Genomic DNA, 22,008 nt, shown 5'->3' with positions numbered 1-22,008 from the left:
GCACCAAGATGTTCTCCCAGACTGTGGGCCTGTTTCTAGCTCTTTCTGTGATCTCCACTGTCACACCCTAACTGGAGAGATAGCCAGGGCACTGAATGGGGGTACAAACTACACAGGGTTGAGGAGGGAGTGTGAGTAAAGAACAGGTCTTGAGGGTGGGACACACCAAAGTAGGGGACAGAAAATATCTCATACAATACTTCATTTCACCAGGGAGGAGAAAACAAAGCACACAAGAGAACTGTAACCCACTAACAAAGCCACACATGGACCAGGGCAGGGTGGGGGCATCCTACCTTGCAGGGATCTTGGACTTGGGACTGAATCTGTCAAAGAAAATGACCAAGGCAACTGAGTGATTGACTGATGATTAATGGCTTTGGAGGAAAAGCAGAGGGAAGGGTCCCACAAATAAGTTTTGTAGGCCTGACACCTTAGTCTCTCTTCTAGTCTGCAACAGGCCAGAGGTGTCATGCCAACGGATGAGGCAGAAGCACCCACCAGCAGTAGAAACAAGAAAAGGCAAAGGACCAAGGGGATGTGGGAGGGGAGGAGTAGAGGGCAGGAGGAGCAGGCATGAAGTATGTGCTATCCAAAGTCATCCAGGCCCTCTGGAGGGACAGCTGGCCCTGTCCAACTCTCTTAATGCCAGTCATTTTGCCCCTGTGAAGCACGATGAGATAAGTCATTGTGGAACTGGAACTGTCACTCTGTGTTGTGGACAAGACTGCTGACCTGGGGCTTTAAGGGCAGTGGCTTATGATCAAGCACCTGGAACACTACTAGTTTCACAAATGCCTTAAACACTCTGTATGCACCAGGGAGAGGTTGTCCAGACTGCATCAGCCTATGTGTAACTAACCCTGCCACCTGACTTGGGAGAAAAGACCAGAAAGGTTTCCACAAAGAAGGTTGCGGTAATAGCACCTTCATACCCCATTCTCACCCTCCACATCATACCCTCTCACAGCAAACCCCACCAAAAAAAAGTCACCTTGCATCCACCTCTAGCAGCTAAGCAGGCCCAGAAAGAGAAGATGGACAGGGAGTGACACTTCTGAGCCCGCTGGCAGTTACCTTGTGGCATGGCAGGTTTGGCCTTCTTTGCAGGTGCCACCTCATCAGCCCTGGATTCAGAAAAAGATGCTGTCCTGCTGGGAGCTGGAGTCTGGTGTGGGACAAGAAACCAGAGTTCAAGTGACAGATACAGGTAGCAGCCGGGAGTAAAAGTCACTGGCCCTTAAGGTTTCAAAAAAAATTCAGCAATAAGAACTAAGTAGAGCACTATTCTTTGGAAGCAGCTTTCCTGACATGCTATTCTAATGACCTTCTAAAATACATTTCAGAAGTACTGCACTCATGATGTACAGAAGAGCAAACAAGCTCTGAACTGATGCAACATTTTCAGGGTCTCTCCCACTGCAGAGTCAAACTCAAGTCTGGTTTGAAAAAGACTGATCTTGGGAGCCAGGCAGTGGCACAGCAGGTTAAATGCACATGACACAAAGCGCAAGGACCAGGATCATGAAAAACATTGACCTTGGGAGTCAGGCGGCAGCACAGCAGGTTAAGTGAAGGTAGCGCAAAGCGCAAGGACGGATGTAAAAATCCCGGTTAGGGTCTCTGGCTCCCCACCTGCAAGGGGGTCGCTATCTTTCTCTCCCCCTCTCTGTCTTCCCCTCATCTCTCTATTTCTCTCTGTCCTAGCCAACAACAATGACATCAATAACAACAATAATAATTATAACAATAAAACAACAAGGGCAACAAAAGGGAATAAATAAATATTTTAAAAATATTTTAAAAAGGGAGTTGGGCAGTAGCGTGCCACAAAGCGCAAGGACCTGCGTAAGGATCCAGGTTTGAGGCCCTGACTCCCCACCTGCAGGGGAGTCGCTTCACAGGCAGTGAAGCAGGTCTGCAGGTGTCTATCTTTCTCTCCCCCTCTCTGTCTTCCCCTCCTCTCTCCATTTCTCTCTGTCCTATCCAACAACGAAGACAGCAATAACCACAACAAGAAAACAAGGGCAACAAAAGGGAATAAATAAATCTTTAAAAATAAATCTTTTAAAAAAGTATACAGAGAAACACAGGTGACCTGTTTTTTTTTTAAAAAAAAAAAAAAACACTGATCTTAAATAACTCAGCAGTGGCCTAGACCTTGAATAAATCCCTCTCTCCATTGTTACTGGTCATCTCTATCAGGAACAAAAAAAACAGACCCCTTTGTGGGCCCACATAAGACCTTGCCCTCAACTTGGATCAACAATGGTAGAGATGTTCCATCCTCCAAAGGGAGGCTGGACAACAAAAATACTCTATGCTACACCTGAGGAAAATGGGTCCTGAAATTGGGGCAGCTTGGAACATTCCTACTCATAACAACAGAACGTGAGCTCATATCTATAGGCATGCAGAGGTCACACAGGCTCCTAAGCTGAATATGGGCCCCAGATCAGATCAAATCGATGAGGATTACAGTCAACAATATTTATATACCTTTCCCATATTAGGGAGCTACTCTCTTCCCTGATCCAGCGTTCTGGTCCTTTTTCCAGCCCTGACATCATCTCCCCAGACAATTAACTTGGATCCACCTGCATATCAGATTTCAGGCTCACGGAAAACAACAACAAAACCAGCCCTTTGGAATATAACTAAAATATGCCTACTAGCTATCTACAAAACGGAGACCCCCCCCTCCAACTCTTTATCTGCACTATTCCAGCCTTTACGTTCATGATTAATCAACAACTTGTTTGGCTTTCTATGTTAACTCTCTTTTCAGCAACCAGGTTCCAGATGCTAACATGATGTCAGCCTGACTTCCCTAGACAGACAACCCCACCAATGTGTCCTGGAGCTTTGATTCCCCAGAACCCCACCCCACTAGGGAAAGAGAGAGGCAGGCTGGGAGTATGGATCAACCTGCTGATGCCCATGTTCAGCGGGGAAGCAATTACAGAAGCCAGACCTTCCACCTTCTGCATCCCACAGTGACCTTGGGTCCATACTCCCAGAGGGTTAAAGAACAGGAAAGCTATCAAGGGAGGGGATGGAATACAGAGCTCTGGTGGTGGGAATTGTGTGGAGTTGTACCTCTCTTATCCTATGGTTTTGTCAGTGTTTCCTTTTTATAAATGAACAAAATAATAAAAAAATAATAATAACTCAGCAGTAAAGCACAGGATATGCAAGCCTGAGGTCCTAGATCTAATCTCCAGCACTGCATATGCCAGGGTTGAATGTTGTTCTTGTATCTGCCCCTCCAACCCAGTAAAAAAGTAAATATGCCAAAAAAAAAAAAAAAAAGTAAATATGACTTCAGAAGTCAAAGGCTCAGAGAGACATTCTATCTGTTTATCTGTAGTTTGAGTTGGTATTACATGGGAGGTGCTACGGTACTAGAAGACTCTCTAATGTTGTAGTATTTCTTTTCTGTCTTTGTCTCTGACTGAATGAAAAAGCTGGCCAAAGCAGTGAAATTATGCATGCATAAGACCCTGACCAACCTAACCACCCCAAGTTCAAGATATTAAGCAAATCTAATTAATTAATTAATTAATTGAAGCCACCTGGGAGGTTACTCAGTAGGTAGAGTGTATGCTTTCCAGGATGATACTTCGGGCTTGGGCTTACCTCCCAGCAGCGCATATGACCAAACAGATGCTTTGATCTGTCTCGGGAAATAAGGCCTGGTCCTTTCAGCACTCTAATCAGAGAGAAAGCTAGCACTTACCGAAGTGCTCCCACTGGCATTGAGGAGGAAGTTTGCTGTGTGGGCTGCTGTGGGCGGCTGGTTGGGGATGGGCCTGTGGCCCAGGGCCATGCCCACAATGGCTGTCATGTGTGTCTCAGTGCCAAAAACATGGATGGGGATCCCTGTGGTCTTTCCTGTGAGGGAGGGAAAAGAACCATCAACCAAATCTTCACTTAAAAGAGTTCAAGTCCAAATGACTCTGCAAAGGCCCCTCTGGAGCTCTGCATGATATCTAATCCTTCCTCTATGCAAGACCAGTTATCCAGAACTGGACAGTCAGCTGTCATACTGTCACCACCAGGCGATTTTTTTAAACCAGAGCATAACTCAGCTCTAGCTTATGATGGTACAGGGGGATTGAACCTGAGACTCTGGAACCTCAGACATGAGTCTCTCCCTCTTTCTTTGAGGTCTTCGCAGTCAAGCACTCTGATTACCCCACTTGAGAATGCCTGTCCCCTCCCCACACTGTCTGTCCCTTTACCCTGCTGTGCTGACCTTCATGACATTTCGATTTCTCAACTGTGTGAGTTTGACACATGTGTGGCTGACACTCCAATGCTCAGTATGGTGATCAGCAAAGAACAAGCATTCTGGGGAGTCGGGTGGTAGCGCAGCAGGTTAAGTGCACGTGGCGCAAAGCGCAAGGACTGGCGTAAGGAACCCGGTTCGAGCCCCCGGCTTCCCACCTGCAGGGGAGTAGCTTCACAGGCATTGAAGCAGGTCTGCAGGTGTCTGTCTTTCTCTCCCCGTCTTCCCCTCCTCTCTCCATTTCTCTCTCTGTCCTATCCAACAATGACGACATAGATAACAACAATAACTAGAACAATAAAAAACAAGGGCAAGAAAAGGGAAAATAAATATAATAAAAAAGTTTAAAAAAATAAAAAGAAAGAAAAAAAAACAAGCATTCTGCAAATATCTGTTAAGTAAATAGCTGGGCAAGAAAGCTTTTCTTTTCTAATTTATTATTATTGCAGCCCTGCTTCACCACATATGAAGAATCCCCCCTGCAGGTGGTGACCAGGGGCTTGAACCTGGGTCCGACCTCCCTGCAGGTGGGGAGCCGGGGGCTCAAGCCAGGATCCTTGAGCTGGTCCTGGAGCTTTGTGTCATGTGCACTTAACCCGCTGCGCTACTGCCCGGCTCCCATGAGATAGCTTTTCTACCCACTCTGAAGTTTGGGGCTTCAGTCTAGGAAGCCTACATTCTCAATGTCAGAGAAAGGCAGAGTGAAAGAAGTGAACTGTAGCACCAGATAAAGGGGAGTGGGAGAGCATGGAGGTCTCCAGAGGTTGGCGCTCTTCCAAGAATCCAAGAAGGCAGTCCACCAGCACTCAGGGTAGGAAGGAGAGACAGCCCCCCCAACTTACCAACTTCCCCCATCACCCGCAAGCCCTCCTGGTAGTTAGGGCCACCTCTTCGGACAAAGATTGTGACCTCATGCTCCTTCAAAGGGCCCTGAAAATCTCTAATCGCTCTTACGATGCCCTGGAAGCACAAAAAGAACAAGCATGTGACTAAAATTAAGATACAAACCAATTACTTATAACCGTAATAAACACTCATGCTCTATACATCATGGTACCTGGGTGAATAGGACATGGGTCACTTTTCATCATGTATGGCAGGCCCCAGCAGTCAAGAACTTTGCATGCACAGAAAAGTAGTGCACGAGACTAGGACACACCAGCTCTTGGAATGTCACTGACGTGAGAACTAAGTGCCTAGGGGTGACAGATACCCTTTGACATGGGATCCCTACATTTCCCATGACAGCTAGATTCTGCTTCCCTCTCACCCTACCTACAGTCATTCTTATTATCTTATTGCAAGCTGGAGGAGTATCTATGCTGGAGTCCTATGAAAGAGTTCTCTGAACTACATATAGTCAACTTAAATGACAGTATTAACAAATAGTTCCGGGAGTCGGGCTGTAGCGCAACGGGTTAAGCGCAGGTGGCGCAAAGCACAAGGACCAGCATAAGGATCCCGGTTCGAACCCCGACTCCCCACCTGCAGGGGAGTCGCTTCACAGGCGGTGAAGCAGGTCTGCAGGTGTCTATCTTTCTTTCCTCCTCTCTGTCTTCCCCTCCTCTCTCCATTTCTCACTGTCCTATCCAACAACGACAACAACAATAATAACTACAACAATAAAACAACAAGGGCAACAAAAGGGAATAAATAAAATAAATATTAAAAAAAAAAAAAAAAAAGTTCCTGTTCCTCTTGAACTGCCACACTTACTAAAGAACTACTCTGAGTCTGGAGACTTTGTCAGTCCTGCCATCCTTCTTGACCATTAGTGACACTTGCCCTAACCCATGTGTCCACACCCCAGCCCTATGCGTGGAACTCAGGTTGCTGGGCTCCTGGGTAGACAAACTGGAAGGCCAGATCATCAAAATATTTTCTTCATTCCAATCTTTGGAAGAAAAGGTTGAACACCAAAACCAGCTTTGCAAGAATGAGACACTATCAGCAAAGAGCTTAAAATGAAGGTCCATGAAGCCTGGGAAGTGGTGCTGTGGGTAAAGTGCCCGACTTACAAACACGAGGTCCCAAGTTCAATCCCTATTGTGCCAGAGTGATACTCTGGTCTTCTGGAAGAAAGGGGTTGTCCCCAGAGAGATTTGTACATATGTGAGGCCCTAGCAAAATTCTCTCAGGAGTCGAGTGGTAGCACAGCAGGTTAAGCGCACGTGGTGCGAAACACAAGAACCAGCATAAGGACCCCTGTTCAAGCCCCTGGCTCCCCACCTGCAGGGGAGTCGCTTCACATGTGGGTGAAGCAGGCCTGCCGGTGTCTTATCTTTCTCTCTCTTTCTTTGTCTTCCCCTCCTCTCTCCATTTCTCTCTGTCCTATCCAATGACAACGACATCATTAACAACAATAACTACAACAATAAAAAAACAAGGACAACAAAAGGGAAAATAAATAAATAAATAAATAAAGATAAAGTAAAATTCTCTCTCACTCCCTCTCCCCCTCATCTAAAAAGGTAGAAAGGTAGAGAGGCAGGAATCCACCTTCTCCCCACTAATTTTGGGAAGGATCACAGCCCAGCTGCTCATCCAGAGACCCACAACTCCAGCTGCAGATCTATCCCAGGGCCTTCTGCCTCCCCAGCAAGGGATCCTAGAACAAGTGCCCCTACCAGAACTGGGTAACTCACAGGAACTTGCTTCTTTCTGCTTCAAACTTTGCTTGCAGGGATCCCCTTTTGTCCCCTTTCCCCAAACTCCCAAGCCCAAACCCAAACCCAGTGCTGCAGAAACTGCTCAAGGCCCCTGTTCCTGGTTACCTTGAATGTGGCAGCCACATTGGTGAAGTTTGCAATACTGCCTCCAATGATGAGAATCTTGCCTGGGTTTTGGAGTAAGAAAGGGGGAAAAGGGGGTGTGGGGGGGTGTAAGGAGAGTTAGAAAGGTAGAACATCTTAATAGAAATGCAAATGAGGGGGCACACATGTGCAAGAGTTCCCCCACTGTGAAGACAACTGTGGTGTCTATCCAGCCTTACCAGCTCAACTGTCCAGGTGGCTGGCTAACTAATTCAGATCCCCAGAATCTATGACATGCTTACTGAGCCAGCGTTCAGAAACCTAGCTTGGTTTCTAGATACCCCTGGGAATCTCTCACTATCTACCTCCAGGGAATGGACACTGGTATGTTTTATCCCCAGATACGGTGCAGGGAGCCAGGCAGTTTGATTTACATCAACTCCTTGCCCTCTCAACACAGGGACAGATGCTGTTACTGCCCACAGTACAGTAGGGGAAACAGACCAGAAGCTAAACACCACAACTTCACTATCTCTAAGCCCATGGTGGCTCCACCCTGGCAAGCAGTGTGTCTCACCGTCAGGGTGCTTCTCCCGGGTCATGAGGGAGAGGATTGTCTTGGCGTAGTCATAGGTCTGCTGCTCGCTGGGTGCACCCGAGTACTCCCCGTAGTTTGCCAGCTCGTTGACACCCCCCAGGTCACAGATGGTGTCACTAGCAGGAGACACAGAAGAGAGGGCTAGGGCCCATTCCAGAGGCAGCCCTGGACCTGGGAGGACATGCTCAAGCACCGAGAGCCTTGATGTTATCTTACAAAACTGTCCTTTTGGCCCTGGGTCCCTCAAACTTCATGCAAGGAACACTTGAAAGCTAACTGCCACATCAGAAACCTGTGGGCAGTGTGCTCTACTAGTCCCAAAACCCCACAAAAGAGGGCGAAATGAACAAGTACCTCCCAGCAAAAAAAAAAAAAAATGTTCGCTCCCCCTCCTCCTCTCTCTCTAGGACTCTGGCTAGGCTGCTCAAGGGAGAAGTAAAACTGCTGTGACCACAGGATAGGATCCAGCTGAGCCCAGAGAGAATGCGGCAGATTACAGGTCTAGAAGCAAACAAGAGCCTACTGTGCTTTTAGTATGTGTGTGTGTGTGGGGGGAAGAGCACCAATGATTGCAAAGGGCATATTTCTACAAAGTGTAAAAATATGAATATTTATACAGGTACTAAATGGCCTGGAAGGACACTCAACTACATGGTCACCATGGTGACCTGGCTGGGGAGAAGGGAAGTGCTTGGTGCTATTGGAAAAGGAGGTATGTGTCTGGTGCTGTTGGCTTTCAGCCTTTTTTTTTTTTTTTTTTTTGCCTCTAGGATTATCACTGGGGTTCAGTGTCTACACTATGAATACACTGCTCCTGGCAGCCATATTTCCTTTTTTTTTTTCCCTTTGTTCTTGTTGGATAGGACAGAAAGAAATTGAGGAGGGGAAAAGAGGAGGAGAGAAAGAAAGACAACTACAGGGAGCCAGGCAGTGGCATAGCGGGTTAAGCGCATATGGCAGAAAGCGCGCACGGACTGGCATCAGGATCCCATTTCAAGCCCCCAGCTCCCCACCTGCAGGGGAGTCGCATCACAAGTGTTTATCTTTCTCTCCCCCTCTACCTTCTCCTCCTCTCTCCATTTCTCTCTGTCCTATCCAACAACAATGACAGCAATAACAAAAGGTGAAAAAAATAAAAAGAAAAAAATAAAATTTAAAGAAAAAAGAAAGACACCTACGGATCTATTCTACTGCTTGTGAAGCGACCACCCTGCAGGCAGGGAGCCGGGCGCTCAGTCAGGGAGCCGAGGGCTCGACCAGGACCCTTGCACCAGTCCCTGTGCTTCACACTATGTGCACTTAACCTGGTGCACAAACTGTCCGGCCCTCTGCTTCATTTTTTTAAATTTGCTATACCTTTCTACCACTGATTATAAGAGTTACAACTATGGGGTGGTCAGGTGGTAGCGCAGCGGGTGAAGCGCAAGTGGCACAGAGCGCAAGGACCGACGTAAGGATCCCAGTTCGAGCCCCGGGTTCCCCACCTGCAGGGAGGTCACTTCACAGGTGGTAAAGCAGGTCTGTAGGTCTCTATCTTTCTCTCCCCCTCTTTCTTCCCCTCCTCTCTCCATTTCTCCCTGTCCTATGCAACAATGATGACATCAGTGATAACAATAATAACTACAACAACAATAAAAAACAAGGGCAACGGGAGTCAGGTGGTAGCACAGCGAGCTAAGCGCACGTGGTGCAAAGCACAAGGACCAGTGTAAGGAGCCCGGTTTGAGCCTCTGGCTCCCCACCTGCAGGGGAGTCTCTTCACAGGCGGTGAAGCAGGTCTGCAGGTGTCTGTCTTTCTCTCCCCCTCTCTGTCTTCCCCTTCCTCTCTCCATTTCTCTCTGTCCTATCCAACAACGACAATAACAATGACATCAATAACAACAATAATAACTACAACAATAAAACAACAAGGGCAACAAAAGGAAATAAATAAATATAAAAATGTTAAAACACAAGGGCAACAAGAGGGAAAATAAATAAATATAAAACACATACACACACAGAGTCCTTGGACTCTGACGACAGAATCAAAGCAGGAAGTCAGAGGGAGGTGAAAAAGGCTGCAAAGGTGGAGGGGCCAACAAAGTTGGCTGCAGGGAGACACTGGAGGGATGCAGGTTCTTTGTGGTGGGAATGGTATGGTAACACACATCACAAAGAGGTGTGAAATAGTACCCTCAAAACATACAGCCTTGCAAGCCTAATTCAATCCTCTACAATGCATGTATTAGAGTGGTACTCTGGCTTCTTTCTCTGACACTATCTCATATAAAACTCTCATATAATGGTGCAGGAGGTGGTGCAATGGATAAAGCATTGGACTCTCAAGCATGAGGTTCTAAATTCAATCCCTGGCAGCACATGTACCAGAGTGATGTCTGGTTCTTTCTATCTCCTCCTGTCTTCCTCATGAATAAATAAATAAATGAAATCTTTAACAATAAAATTGTGTAAATAAAGTAAATCCATAAAAATAAATTAAAATACGGGCCAGGGAACTAGCTCAACACTAGAGCACAGGACTTGCATGTCTGAGGCCCCAAAAGGCCCAGATTCAATCACTGACATTGAGATATGCCAAGGCTAAGTAGTGCTCTGGTCTCTCCCCTCCTCTCCATTTTTTATCTCTCTTTAAATTAAAAACAAAAAAATGTTAAAAAGGGCCGGGCAATAGTGCACTCAGTTAAGCACGCACATTACCATATGCAAGAATATAAGGTTCGAGCCCCCACTCCCCACCTGCAGGGGGAATACTTCACAAGTGATGATGCAGTCTGTAGGTGCCTTATTTTTCTCTCTCCCTATCTCCCATCCCCTCTCAATTTCTCTGTCCTATTACAACAAAATAGAAAGGCAAAAAAAAAAAAAAAAAAGAGGGAGTCAGGCAGTAGCGCAGCGGGTTAAGCACACATGGCACAAAGTGCTAGAACCGGCATAAGGATCCCGGTTCGACCCCCAGGCTCCCCACCTGCAGGGAAGTCAATTCACAGGTGGTGAAGCAGGTCTGCAGGTGTCTTCCCCATCTCTCTCCACTTCTGTCCTATCCAACAACAACAACATCAATAACAACAATAACTACAACAATAAAAAACAACAAGGGCAATAAAAGGGAAAATAAGTAAAAAAAAAAAAAAAAAAAAAAAGGCTGCTGGAAACAGAGGATTCATACTGCCAGCACCAAGCCCCAGCAATAACTCTGGTGGCCAAAAAAATACTCAAACTAATAGCAGTCAATTAGTTTGGGTTTAGCAGAGAGGTCAGAGAGGTAGCTTAGCATGTAAAGCATATTCCTTGTCTGTGTGAAGCCCCACGTTAAAAAATATACAAACGGGTTGGGCAGTATACTTCAGCGGGTTAAGCGCACATGACACAAAGCGTAAGGACCTGCATAAGGACCCCAGTTCGAGCCCCCGGCTCCCCACATGTAGAGCAGGTCACTTCACAAGCAGTGAAGCAGGTCTGCAGGTGTCTTTTTCTCCCTGTCTCCTCTCCTCTCTCGATTTCTCTGTCCTATCCAACAACAGGAGCAATGGCAACAATAACAATAAGGGCAACAAAATGGGAAAAATGCCTCCAGGAGCAGTGGATTAGTAGTGCTGGCACTGAGCCCCAGCTATAACCCTGGAGGCAAAAAGGGGAAAAAAAAAAATATATATATATATATATGCACAATCACAGCATGGAGTGGCACTCTGGTATCTTTCTCTTATTTTTCTTAATTTTTTAAATATTTATTTATTTTCCCTTTTGTTGCCCTTGTCGTTATTGTTGTTACTGATGTCATCATTATTAGATAGGACAGAGAGAAATGGAGAGTGGAGGAGAAGACAGAGAGGGGGAGAAAGACACTGGCAGACCTGCTTCACCGCCTGTGAAGCAAACCCCCTGCAGGTGGGGAACCGGAGGCTAGAACCGGGGTCCTTAAGCCCTTCCTTGCACTTTGCGCCACATGCACTTAACCCACTGCACTACCGCCCGACTCCCTCTTTCTCTTATTAAGCTGAAAAAAAAAATTAAGGTTTCACTGAAGCAAATAAGGTACAACAGACACTGTACACAGTCTCTGCTCTGAGATGAGAAACTGCATGGAGACCACCCCCCACCCTGACCAGGTGAAGCAATCTGATCCAGGCCAGGTGTGCAGACCAAGGCTACGATCCCTTCAGCAGTCCCCTCAGTCACCTGTAGACGACAGAGGCACCGCCTCCGGCCACCATAGTCCAGATTCTTCCCTTAGGATTTAGTAAAGTCAGCTTCAGGCTCGCCCCACTTTTGGCATCCAGGTCTGCAATGTAGGCCTCCTAGAGACAAAAAGCAACAGGTGGGCCCTGGGGAGCATGCTCTTTACCAGGCCCCAGACCCCAGGCCCCCTCTCCTCTAACCCAGAGACACAGAAAGAGGTCATGTCTTCAGTTTCCTTAGTAGGAGAGGGGAAAAGGATTATACAGGGTCCCTGTGTCTGGGAGAAAGCGTAATGGTGTCTTCAAGCACTGCAACTACTCATGGCAACAGTCACTGTCTAGGGACAAAGTTCCTAACCCTTTTCTCTCCACCTTAAAATCCTGTCTTCTGCCCAAGTCCCAGGCCTCACTATGTCACTCTCCTATGCCATCCTGCTTCAACCAAGAGGAACTACACACACACCCCTCCAACCTCTAGCTACTCAGCTCAGAACACCAAGCCTCCTGCTGTGAGGACCGCTCTCAGAACAGGGTGGGAAGATGCAATTAAAATTCTCAGCAAGTGGCTGAGAGAGCTACTTTCCTGACAGAATTAGAGGGAGTCACTTAGAATTATCAAGAAACAACAAATCAAGTTAAGAGCTTAGGGTGGTTGATTGAGAGAGAAGTCTAAAAGGATTTCTGGCTGGGATTCAGAGGTTTGGCTGACTCCTACCCTCACTCCCCTTGGGGTTTTAAGAAAATTAAATGGTTCTTGGCCTTCCTCTCCCTGCCAAATATACAATCCATGAGGGAGGCCAACAATTAGTCAATCATTCTCCTCACTAGCCCCCATCACTTTCCATCTCTCCCCCAAACCAGTCTTACCTCTGGATAAGCCTCCCGCCCAAAGGGGGGAGGGAACTCTATGTCACCCCATTTCACTTTGCAGATGTAGTCAGCTGTAGCATCCACCTTGGCGGCCAAGTCAAGGACATAAACGCCATCTTTGGTCACCACTAAAAAGAAAGCAGAGGGATCAGCACTAGCCCCAGGCAGAGAACAACCACCAGGTGCCAAACCCTTCTCACAGATTCCCCCCACAAACCACTGCATTGAGAGCCCACCCAGACCTAACCATACCCTATCTTGACAAGGAACCAGAATGGGGCTTAGGGAGATACTATAATGGTAATGCAAGAAATGTTCATGGGGCCAGGTGGTGCTGAACCTGGTTGAGCACACGTTACAATGTGCAAGACGTGGATTTATGCCCCTGGTCTCCCCACCTGCAAGGGGAAAGCTTTACAAGTGGTGAAACAGGGCTGCAGGTATCTTCTGTCTCTCTCTCTCTCTCTCTCTCTCTCTCTCTATATATATATATATATATATATATATATATATATCCTCCCTCTTAATTTCTTTTTTATTTTGTATTTATCTATTTTGCCTCCATGAATCCACTGCTCCTGGAGGCTATTTTTTTTTCCTTTTTGTTGCTCTTGTTTTTTTTTTAATATTTTATTTTATTTATTTATTCCCTTTTGTTGTCCTTGTTGTTTTATTGTTGTAGTTATTATTATTGTTGTCGTCGTTGTTGGATAGGACAGAGAGAAACGGAGAGAGGAGGGGAAGACGGGGAGAGAAAGATAGACACCTGCAGACCTGCTTCACCGCCTGTGAAGCGACTCCCCTGCAGGTGGGGAGCTGGGGTTCGAACCGGGATCCTTATGCCGGTCCTTGTGCTTTGCGCCACCTGCGCTTAACCCGCTGCGCTACAGACAGCCCGACTCCCGCTCTTGTTGTTTTATCATTGTTGTGGTTATTATTGTTGTTACTGATGTCATTGTTGGATAGGACAGAGAGAAATGAAAAGAGATGGGGAAGACAGAGGAGGGAGAGAAAGACAGACACCTGCAGACCTGTTTCACCACCTGTGAAGCAAACCCCCTATAGGCAGGGAGCCGGGGACTCGAACAGGTGTCCTTACGCCGGGTCTTTGTCCTTTGTGCCATGTGTGCACAACCCGCTGCGTTACCACCTGACCCCTCCCTCTTGATTTCTGTCTCTATCATATAAAGATTTAAAAAAAAAAGATGTTCATGTCTGAGGTACCAAAGTCCCAGGTTCAGTCTCCAACACCACTCTAAGTTGGAGCTGAGCAGACTTTTGTAAAACAACAGCAATGGGGAAAAATTTAATTTAAAAAATCATAAAAATAGTGGTCCGGAGGTGACACAGTGATAAAGCTTTGGACTTTCAAGCATCAGGTCCTGAGTTCGATCTCCAGCAGCACATGTTCCAGAGTGATGTCTGGTTCTTTCTCTCTCCTCCTATTTTTCTCATAAATTAAAAAAAAAAAAATCTTTATAATAATAATAACAATAATAATAGTACAGCAAAAACCAGAATGGCCCTTATGGAGACCACCCACCCAACTGAAGGAAAAATGAATCCTGTGAGATCAGCTCTCCACTCTCTGACCTACAGGTAATATGAGAAGTGTTTTAGTTGATAGGATAATTTGTAAACACTTTTACAAGTTGCCTTAAGCTTTTAACCATTCACCCATCTATAGCTCAGTCATTAGAGAGAAAAAAAAAAGTGTTTAAAAGGCAGGATGCTGTCAGAAGACCCTGCTGGTGTGCACAACTAGGTTTCCTAGGGTCCCGCCCAGGGAAGTCTCTGTCAGGGGAAGAAGCCAGGAGGTGCACTGGGCCCCTAGCCAGGAGGGTTCATTTTCTGCGCCTCACTGAACATCCATCTTCCCCTTCCCCCATGGCCATTTAGCTAATTAAGTTAGCACACAGCCATCTGGTCCATTAGAGGAGCTGCAAGCCCAGCTGGAATCTAGAATCAGGACTTTGCCCTGAGAAGCCCTGGCCAGAGCCAGTCCATGCCACCTGCCTTCTCTTTGATAAACTGAGAGTTTAGATGGAGATCTACCTTCCCAGCTTTGGGGGTCAATGATTGACCAGCTCCAGGAAGGAGGCAGAAGGAGAGGAGCTGGGGCACTGAGAGGAAAGAAGGACCTGAAGTCAAGTGCTGACCCACTGACTGAACAGCCACAGGACTCGCAGATCAAAAGCAATTTCCCCATCGTAGGACGATCGGAAACCAAGGAAAGCTGGAGTCGTTTAAAACAAAAACTAAAAAGAGGTGAGGGAGAATAATCATTGTCTTCTGCAGAATCCAGCAACAGGAATCTGCCTGTGAGAATGTAGAGATCCCTCTGGATACATGTGCATCCCTATGAAAATGACTCTATAAACAGGGGTCCGGCCCTCCAAACATCAAACCAGGGTCGGGACCCCGTCATACCTACAGCCCTTGCTCCATGCCCACCCCTTGTCCCACCAAAGCAAGTTACCAAGGGGGTTGATCTCGAGGTAGGTGAAGTACAGATCCTCATAGAAATTGAAGAGACCAGAGATGAAGCTGGCCAGGATCCTAGAGGGGAGGAGAGAGGGACTCCATTAGGAGGTGAGAGTGGCAGCACACCCCGGCAGCCATCCCTCACCATTGCTGACATTCCACTTCCCGGCACTAGCCCTGCCAATCCCTCCCTTTCTTTGCAAACTCTGATCCCTGGACATCACTCTTCAGCTACTGAGATGGAACGGAGCTGTCATACTCAAGAGCAGGAGCTGGCAGCCGGCAGACAGGGGCAGGGAGGTGAGGTACGCAGGCTGTATCCATAAGTCTGAGCCAGCTCCCTCTCTACAGGACAGGGAGAGGCAATGCCTACTGCCTGCTCTCCACCTCCCAGGCAGCTACTGGGAGCAGATCTGGGTGCCCAGATAAGGAAGACCACTCTGCCCTCTTTATGCTGTGTCCAGAATATGTTCCCCACTACCACCTCCCTGAACACCCCATCACTCAACTCTTTCTTGTCTGCAGGGGCATGGACCAACAGGTGTTTCTTGATATCCTCAAGATTCAGCTTCTCATCCACACCAACAAGCAGCTTCTGGGCTTTGGCATCTACGTCACCCACATCCATACCCCCCTCATGGTGGAAAAGGACGTAGTCCCCTTCTCGGGTAGCATAGATGCAGACATAGAACTCCTCCGCCTGGCAAAGGAAGGGGGGTAGCATGTGGTGAGAGGCACTGAACTGGGGAGCACAAGGCTGCCCCCCACCAGCAGAGGGGTCCAACCTGTGCTTCATTTCTGAAACCTGGTAGAGGTCAGGGAGAAAGTGCCATTGGTAGTAAAACAGAATTTCATGCCTGAAGTTCCCAGGACCAGGTTCAATCTCCTGCACCACCATAAAACAGAGCTAAGAGTATGCTAGGGCAACAAAAAAAAGGTAGAAAATATTCACTTGGGGCCTGGGAGTTGACTCAACAAATAGTGTATGCTTACTATGTTTTAGGCCCTTGGTTCAAGGTCCAGCACCACATGTGAGCACTGGATATTACCATAAATGATGGAGCAGTGCTTTGCTGGTATGACCTTTCTCTCAAAATGCAGAACAACAACAACAACAAAAAGCTGTGCCTAGGTCACTCAGTATCATGCACAACTCTTGGTTCACTAAAAAAGAAAATGGGGGGTGGAGGAGGGACCATGGGCCAAGGAGACAACAAAAAGATTTTCATGCCTGAAGCACCTTGTTCCTAGGTTCAATCACCAATACCACCATAAGCCAAAGATGAGCAATGCTCTGTTTAAAAAAAAAAAAACTAAAGAGAAGAAAGCACTTGAGCACTATTGTCCCCTTGGGGACAGAAGAGGCCACTGCATTCATAGCTGATGGTCCAGTGTGACTTGATATGTGGGAAGAGGGTTAGCTTTCAAATCCTTCTGATTCCAGAAGCCCTGTTGCCAGTGCTGTTTCCTCCCTGCTTGATGACCTGATCTCTGGGTTCCCTGCTCCATGATCCCCTTAAGCACAGCTAATCCCTCTGGTTTTTCTCTATCAGCTTCAAGTTTTTCTCCTTTCATTATTTTAGGGTTGACAAACACCAAGTATCTGAAGTCACCTCACACATACCTGACTGTGTGGAACAAAGGGTTCAATCAGAAAGTTCTTGAGGAAGCCTCTGGCCTTGCCAACCTACAGACAGATTGAAGGAAGTAAAGTTGATCTAGACAGCACATATTGTTCCCCAAGGTTGAAGGAAGAATTATTACCTCCTTCACCTGAAACAAAAGTCAAATGGTCACAGAGCCCTAAAGTAAAAAAGTTTTATGCCAGGGAGACAGCATAGTGGATCACGAAACAGACTTAAGTAAGTAAATGAAGGAACTGGGGGAACAGCATAAGGGTTATATCAAAAAAGGAAGAAAAAAAAAGTGTTCATACCTGATGCTCTGAAGTCACAGGTTAAATCTCTGAACCACCATAAGCCAGAGCTGAGCAGTGCTCTGGTTTAAAATCATTAAGATAGGGGGTCGGGCGGTTGCGCAGTGGATTACCGCATGTGGCGCAAAGTGCAGGGATCCCAGTTCGAGCCCCCGGCTCCCCACCTGCAGGGGAGTTGCTTCACAAGCAGGTGAAGCAGGTCTGCAGGTGTCTATCTTTCTGTCCCCCTCTCTGTCTTCCCCTCCTCTCTCCATTTCTCTCTGTCCTATCCAACAACGAACAACATCAACAATGGCAATAATAATAACCACAACAAGGCTACAACAACAAGGGCAACAAAAGGAGGGGAAAATGGCCTCCAGGAGCGGTGGATTCATGGTACAGGCACCGAGCCCAGCAATAACCCTGGAGGGAAAAATAAATAAATAAATAAATAAATAAAATCATTAAGATAAAACAAAGCCTTCCCGAGGCCCCTTTCACCTGCTTACCCTGGACCAGCCACACTTTGGCATGTACTGAGCTTATACATCGTCCAGAGGAGGATGATCTGTTACACTGACCCACCCCCAAAGCAACAAAATGGGGAGTTATCCCACTGCCTGTTGTCATACCGTTTAAAAAGCAGAGACAAATGGAGGCCACACCAGGACACAGGCAGGGAAGCCCAGCCCAATTATATGAGTTTGAGCAGGGAATAATAGGTCAGAAGAGGATGAGACAGCTTGACAGGGAAAACTTTTCCATGGACTTTGCTGGCTGTGGACAACAGGCCAGCAGAGCTAATCAGATTGAGTGGGTCTCTGGTGACAGCCCAGATGAGACAGCCCTCATGAGCCCCCGCCCTTCTGCCCTCCTGTGCGTCATTGCTGAGTCAGGAACCAGACAGTGATCCATCAGAGGTAATGAGCTGCTCCTGCTGCTCCAGACGTCCCCAACAGCCAGCAGAGAAGGGCGCACGAGGACCTCCCTGGGGACACTGCTAAGCCTTCCACCCTGCTCACAGGCTTACAAACCCCCCAAAAAATCAAGATCCCCTTGCCCCTGGGTTCATGTGCAACCTCAAGGAACCCTCTGTACTCACAAGGCTGTTTGAAAGCACCCAGTAAGAAAGACATTTCTATCCTCCTTTATCCTACTTTCAGGTCAGCCAAGGAAAAGAGCAGCTCACCCACTCTGGTCCACAGTAATCCAGAAGCAACAAAGCTAGCTATATGTATAGCCCATACTTCTCCCCAAGCCTAAGCCTTAATCCACTCCCTCCCTCATGTCTCCAGATCCCTTTGAGAGCAAGAAGAGATGCAGTTTTATTTCTGAACATTCATAAACCTTCCTAAAACACATTTCACTTTAGTTTTCAGCTGCAGAGTTGAACTTCATTGCCAAGCCAAGAATTGAATTTATTCTCTGATGTTAAATATCTCATTCTAGGTTCTTGGCCTAGTAATACCTCTGATGAAATGATTTTATATCTCCTTTAACTTTTTTTTTTTTTTTTGCCACCAGGATTATTTACTGCTGGGGCTCAGTGCTGGCACTATGAATCTACTGCTCCTGGTAGCCTTCCCCCCGCCCTTCCTACTTCATTTGACAGGACAGAGAAAAATTGAGATGGGAGGGGGAACAGAGAGGGAGAAAGTGTCCCCCCTGTAGGTGGGGAGGGGGTTCGCTTGAAACCAGGTTCTTGGGCATGTTGATGTGTGCTTAACCAGGTACACTACCACCCACCCCCTCCTTGAACTTTTTCCATCTACTTCTTACCTATGCATGTCATGACACACTACCAAAACCTTTGTAGAAATTGAAAAGAGATAAGTTTCTAGAATGGGCTTCAGAGTCCCAGCACCAAATTGTCACTAAAGAAACCATTTGGGGGTTGGGGGGTAGGTAGCATAATGGTTACACAAAGAGACTCTCATGTCTAAGGCTCCAAAGCCCCAGGAACAATCCCCCACACCACCACAAGCCAGAGCTGAGCAGTGCTCTGGTTAAAAAAGAAAGAAAAAGGAACCATTTACACATGGTTCTGGAATTGTACTTGGGGTTGGTTATCTGTGCTACACATTTTGCCATTTCCCTAACTGTGGGAATTGAGAATAAGCACCACCCCAATCCTATATCTAGACTTACAGTGGCCTCCTGTCCCAGTCGCAGCTTCAGCCAGGACTTGACACCATCTAGAGTGAGGTTAACCCCAACCAGGCCCAGCTTTCCACGCCGTTTGATCAGCTGGTCTGGCTTGACCACCAAGCTCTGCAATAAGAATTATTTGTAATTGGAACAGTAAAATGGAAGTGCAAGAAGTGACAACATAAGGACTCAAAGGCACCCCAAGTCTGGGGTTCCCAATCCACTCTGCCCCTAATGTCAATCCATCCCACTTAACTGAAGGTCATGCCAAAGATCACCTACACTCCCCAGTGCCTCCCCACCAATGACCTGCCAGCATCTAAGGAGAGGGAGCTCTCAAACTCCAGATCACACACCCCTCCCCAGAGTCACCAGTCATTCTACACAAAGTACAATGCTACATTTCCCCATGGCCCTAACACATCCACTGGGAGGGGTGTGTATGTGTGTGTGTGGGGGTAAATATCTACTTTTTACTGAGCATCAGTCAAGTGCCCCTGCGGCTACAGACAGACTATGACCCACATAGTCAACGACTGCCACCTCTCCAGATTCAAAGGAGGTCTCGAAACTTTACATCAGGCTCAACCTGATGCTGTTGACTGGCTACGGAAGAAGGGCAAACGCTAGAAGAAGTCAAGTGCCAGGCAACACAGCAGTTTCTGCTAATCCTTACAGGTCACAGGGAAGCTAAAATTCAGGTAAAATGACCAGCTTCAGGGCTGGCCAATAGCTTATTTGGATAGTGAGCTACTTTGCCTTGCCATGTGTGATTCAGGTTAGAGCCTGGCCCTCAAGCACATTGAAGAAAGCCTTGGTGCTGCGATTTCTCTTTCCATCTCTCTCTCCCTCGCTCCCTTCTTCTCTGTCTCTATTAAAAAAGAAAAGAGGGAGAGAAAAAAAAAAGGACAGGGGTAGATAACATAATGTTTATGCAAAGAGACTTTCACACCTGAGGCTCCTATATCCCAGGTTCAATTCCCAGCACCACCTTAAGCTGCTCTGGTGAAAGGAAGGAAGGAAGGAAGGAAGGAAGGAAGGAAGGAAGGAAGGAAGGAGGGAGGGAAGGAAGGAAAGAAAGAAAGAAAAGGAGGGAGAGAAAGGAATCAATACCAGTCTCAAACCACATGGCTAATAAATGGAACTACAATCTGGACTCCCCTTTTCCAGTCCAAGCCCAAGGTCTGTATATCATGCCAAGGCGCTTCCATATGAAGAGTCCAGAAGTGAAAACAGAACACCGGGCTGTCCCCCATTATTCGCTCCCCACTGATGCAGACAATTTGCCATCCCAAGACCCCACAGGCATATCTCCAGCAAGCAGATGCCTTCCTCTTCCCAGAACCCTCAAAGGAGCACCAACGTGGGGCCGGGGCTTACCTGGCTGAGCAGCCAAGGGTGATCTTGCAGCAGTCGAGCCCAGTCTGTGTTGGGGGTGACGCGGGCATACTTGAATCGGTTCTGGATGGCCGAGGTGGTGCAGATGTACTTGTAAAGGAGTTCTTTGCCCGTCTGCTCTGAAATCGCCTTGGCTGACATGACTGCAGAGGGACCTGCTCTATCTTGGAGAAAAAGAAGCTGTCAGAAGGGCCAGGGAAATGAAGGTGCCATCTCCTTCTACAGGGCGTAGCCATGCCCAGCTGCCCTCCTACCCCAGACAATATAACAGATCTCAGGTCCCATTTCAGTCAGGATAGAAAAGTCTGCACCAGCAGAAGGAATGGAAGAAAGGGAGCTCCCACAAAGCAATTGGAGAAGCTAACCAAGAAATACGGGAGAGCAGATGGTGAGGAAAAACAAGGGTGGCATATCCCTAGGGACTTTTGGCCTCAAATCAGATTCCACTCCCTCTAGGCAAAGGAGTTCACCCAGAACCACATTCACCCTGGCGCATAAGACAGAAGGATGGGAAGACCAGGGATACCTGCATGTGATCCAAACCAGAGGTGGGTGCACAGAGCACTAAAGACACGAGACTCTGACTCTGGCTTATGGGAGCCCAGCCAGAACTGGGCAATGCTGGCGTTCCTCTCTCTAAGGGCTCTGTCTTTCCCCACACCCAGAAACAGCCATGTTGTGAGTGCACACACCACTAAGCTGGCTAAGGGCCCAGGATAAGGCTAGCCTTTGGCAGGATCAAGCCACTTCCAATCCCCCCACCCCTAGCAACGAGGAAGAGTCAGCTTGAAGCTCATTTCCCCCAGGACTCTACACTCCCACAACTCAGGGTGGGGAAAGTGACCTTCACTGAATCCCAACGAGTCATCCAGCTGCTAATTTAGTGCAAACCAGAGGCCTCCCTGGGGACCACTGAGTACTGGTCACTCTAAGTCAAGCCAGAGCTAGGGGAAAGAAGCAGAAACAAATGTTCTCTGCAGCACAGGCGCTACTGCCATGGCAAGTTTGGGACATAAAAAGTAGGGGGGTCTGAGTTCAATGCCCAACATCACATGTATCATACTCTGGCTCTCTCCTCTATCATACTAATAATCAATGCTGCAAAAAAAAAGTCTGAAGGACAAAAGAGAAGCATGCAGAGACCCATGCCTGAGGCTCCAAAATCCCAGAGCAGTGCTCTGAATAAATAAATAAATAAATAAATAAATATAAGCAAAAACAAACAAACAAAATTTTAGGGAAGTATACATCCTTAATCTCATGTGTAAAAAAAAAGCTCATCTTCTGTGAACCCTATGAGGTATATGAAGATTTGTAACCCTGTTATTATACATGAGGAATAAAAGTTCAGGGGGAAAAAAAATAAG

The 22,008-nt window shown here is 47.1% G+C and overlaps 1 protein-coding gene across 2 annotated transcripts in view; it reads right to left on the bottom strand.

The window, feature by feature from the left end:
• The window catches only part of ACLY (ATP citrate lyase), a 52,782-nt gene extending 31,977 nt beyond the window's left edge, over nt 1-20,805 (bottom strand). Inside the window, exons 1-13 of one of the 2 annotated variants that reach the window (XM_060203503.1) lie at nt 20,624-20,805; nt 19,244-19,366; nt 16,802-16,864; nt 15,687-15,877; nt 15,173-15,252; nt 12,691-12,821; nt 11,825-11,943; nt 7,622-7,758; nt 7,066-7,127; nt 5,134-5,251; nt 3,740-3,894; nt 1,078-1,168; nt 297-326 (exon numbers count right to left, since the gene is read on the bottom strand). In XM_060203503.1, coding sequence (XP_060059486.1) covers nt 297-326; nt 1,078-1,168; nt 3,740-3,894; nt 5,134-5,251; nt 7,066-7,127; nt 7,622-7,758; nt 11,825-11,943; nt 12,691-12,821; nt 15,173-15,252; nt 15,687-15,877; nt 16,802-16,864; nt 19,244-19,366; nt 20,624-20,782 — 1,459 coding nt within the window. In that variant the 5' untranslated portion in view covers nt 20,783-20,805. The remainder of the gene's footprint in view (nt 1-296; nt 327-1,077; nt 1,169-3,739; nt 3,895-5,133; nt 5,252-7,065; nt 7,128-7,621; nt 7,759-11,824; nt 11,944-12,690; nt 12,822-15,172; nt 15,253-15,686; nt 15,878-16,801; nt 16,865-19,243; nt 19,367-20,623) is intronic. The other variant, XM_060203504.1, reaches the window with a different exon arrangement.
• Nucleotides 20,806-22,008: the final 1,203 nt, after the last annotated feature.

The sequence above is a fragment of the Erinaceus europaeus genome, chromosome 12 (assembly GCF_950295315.1).
Source record: "Erinaceus europaeus chromosome 12, mEriEur2.1, whole genome shotgun sequence".
Classification (NCBI taxonomy): Eukaryota; Metazoa; Chordata; class Mammalia; order Eulipotyphla; family Erinaceidae; genus Erinaceus; species Erinaceus europaeus.
This window is presented reverse-complemented; position numbering and strand designations above follow the sequence as displayed.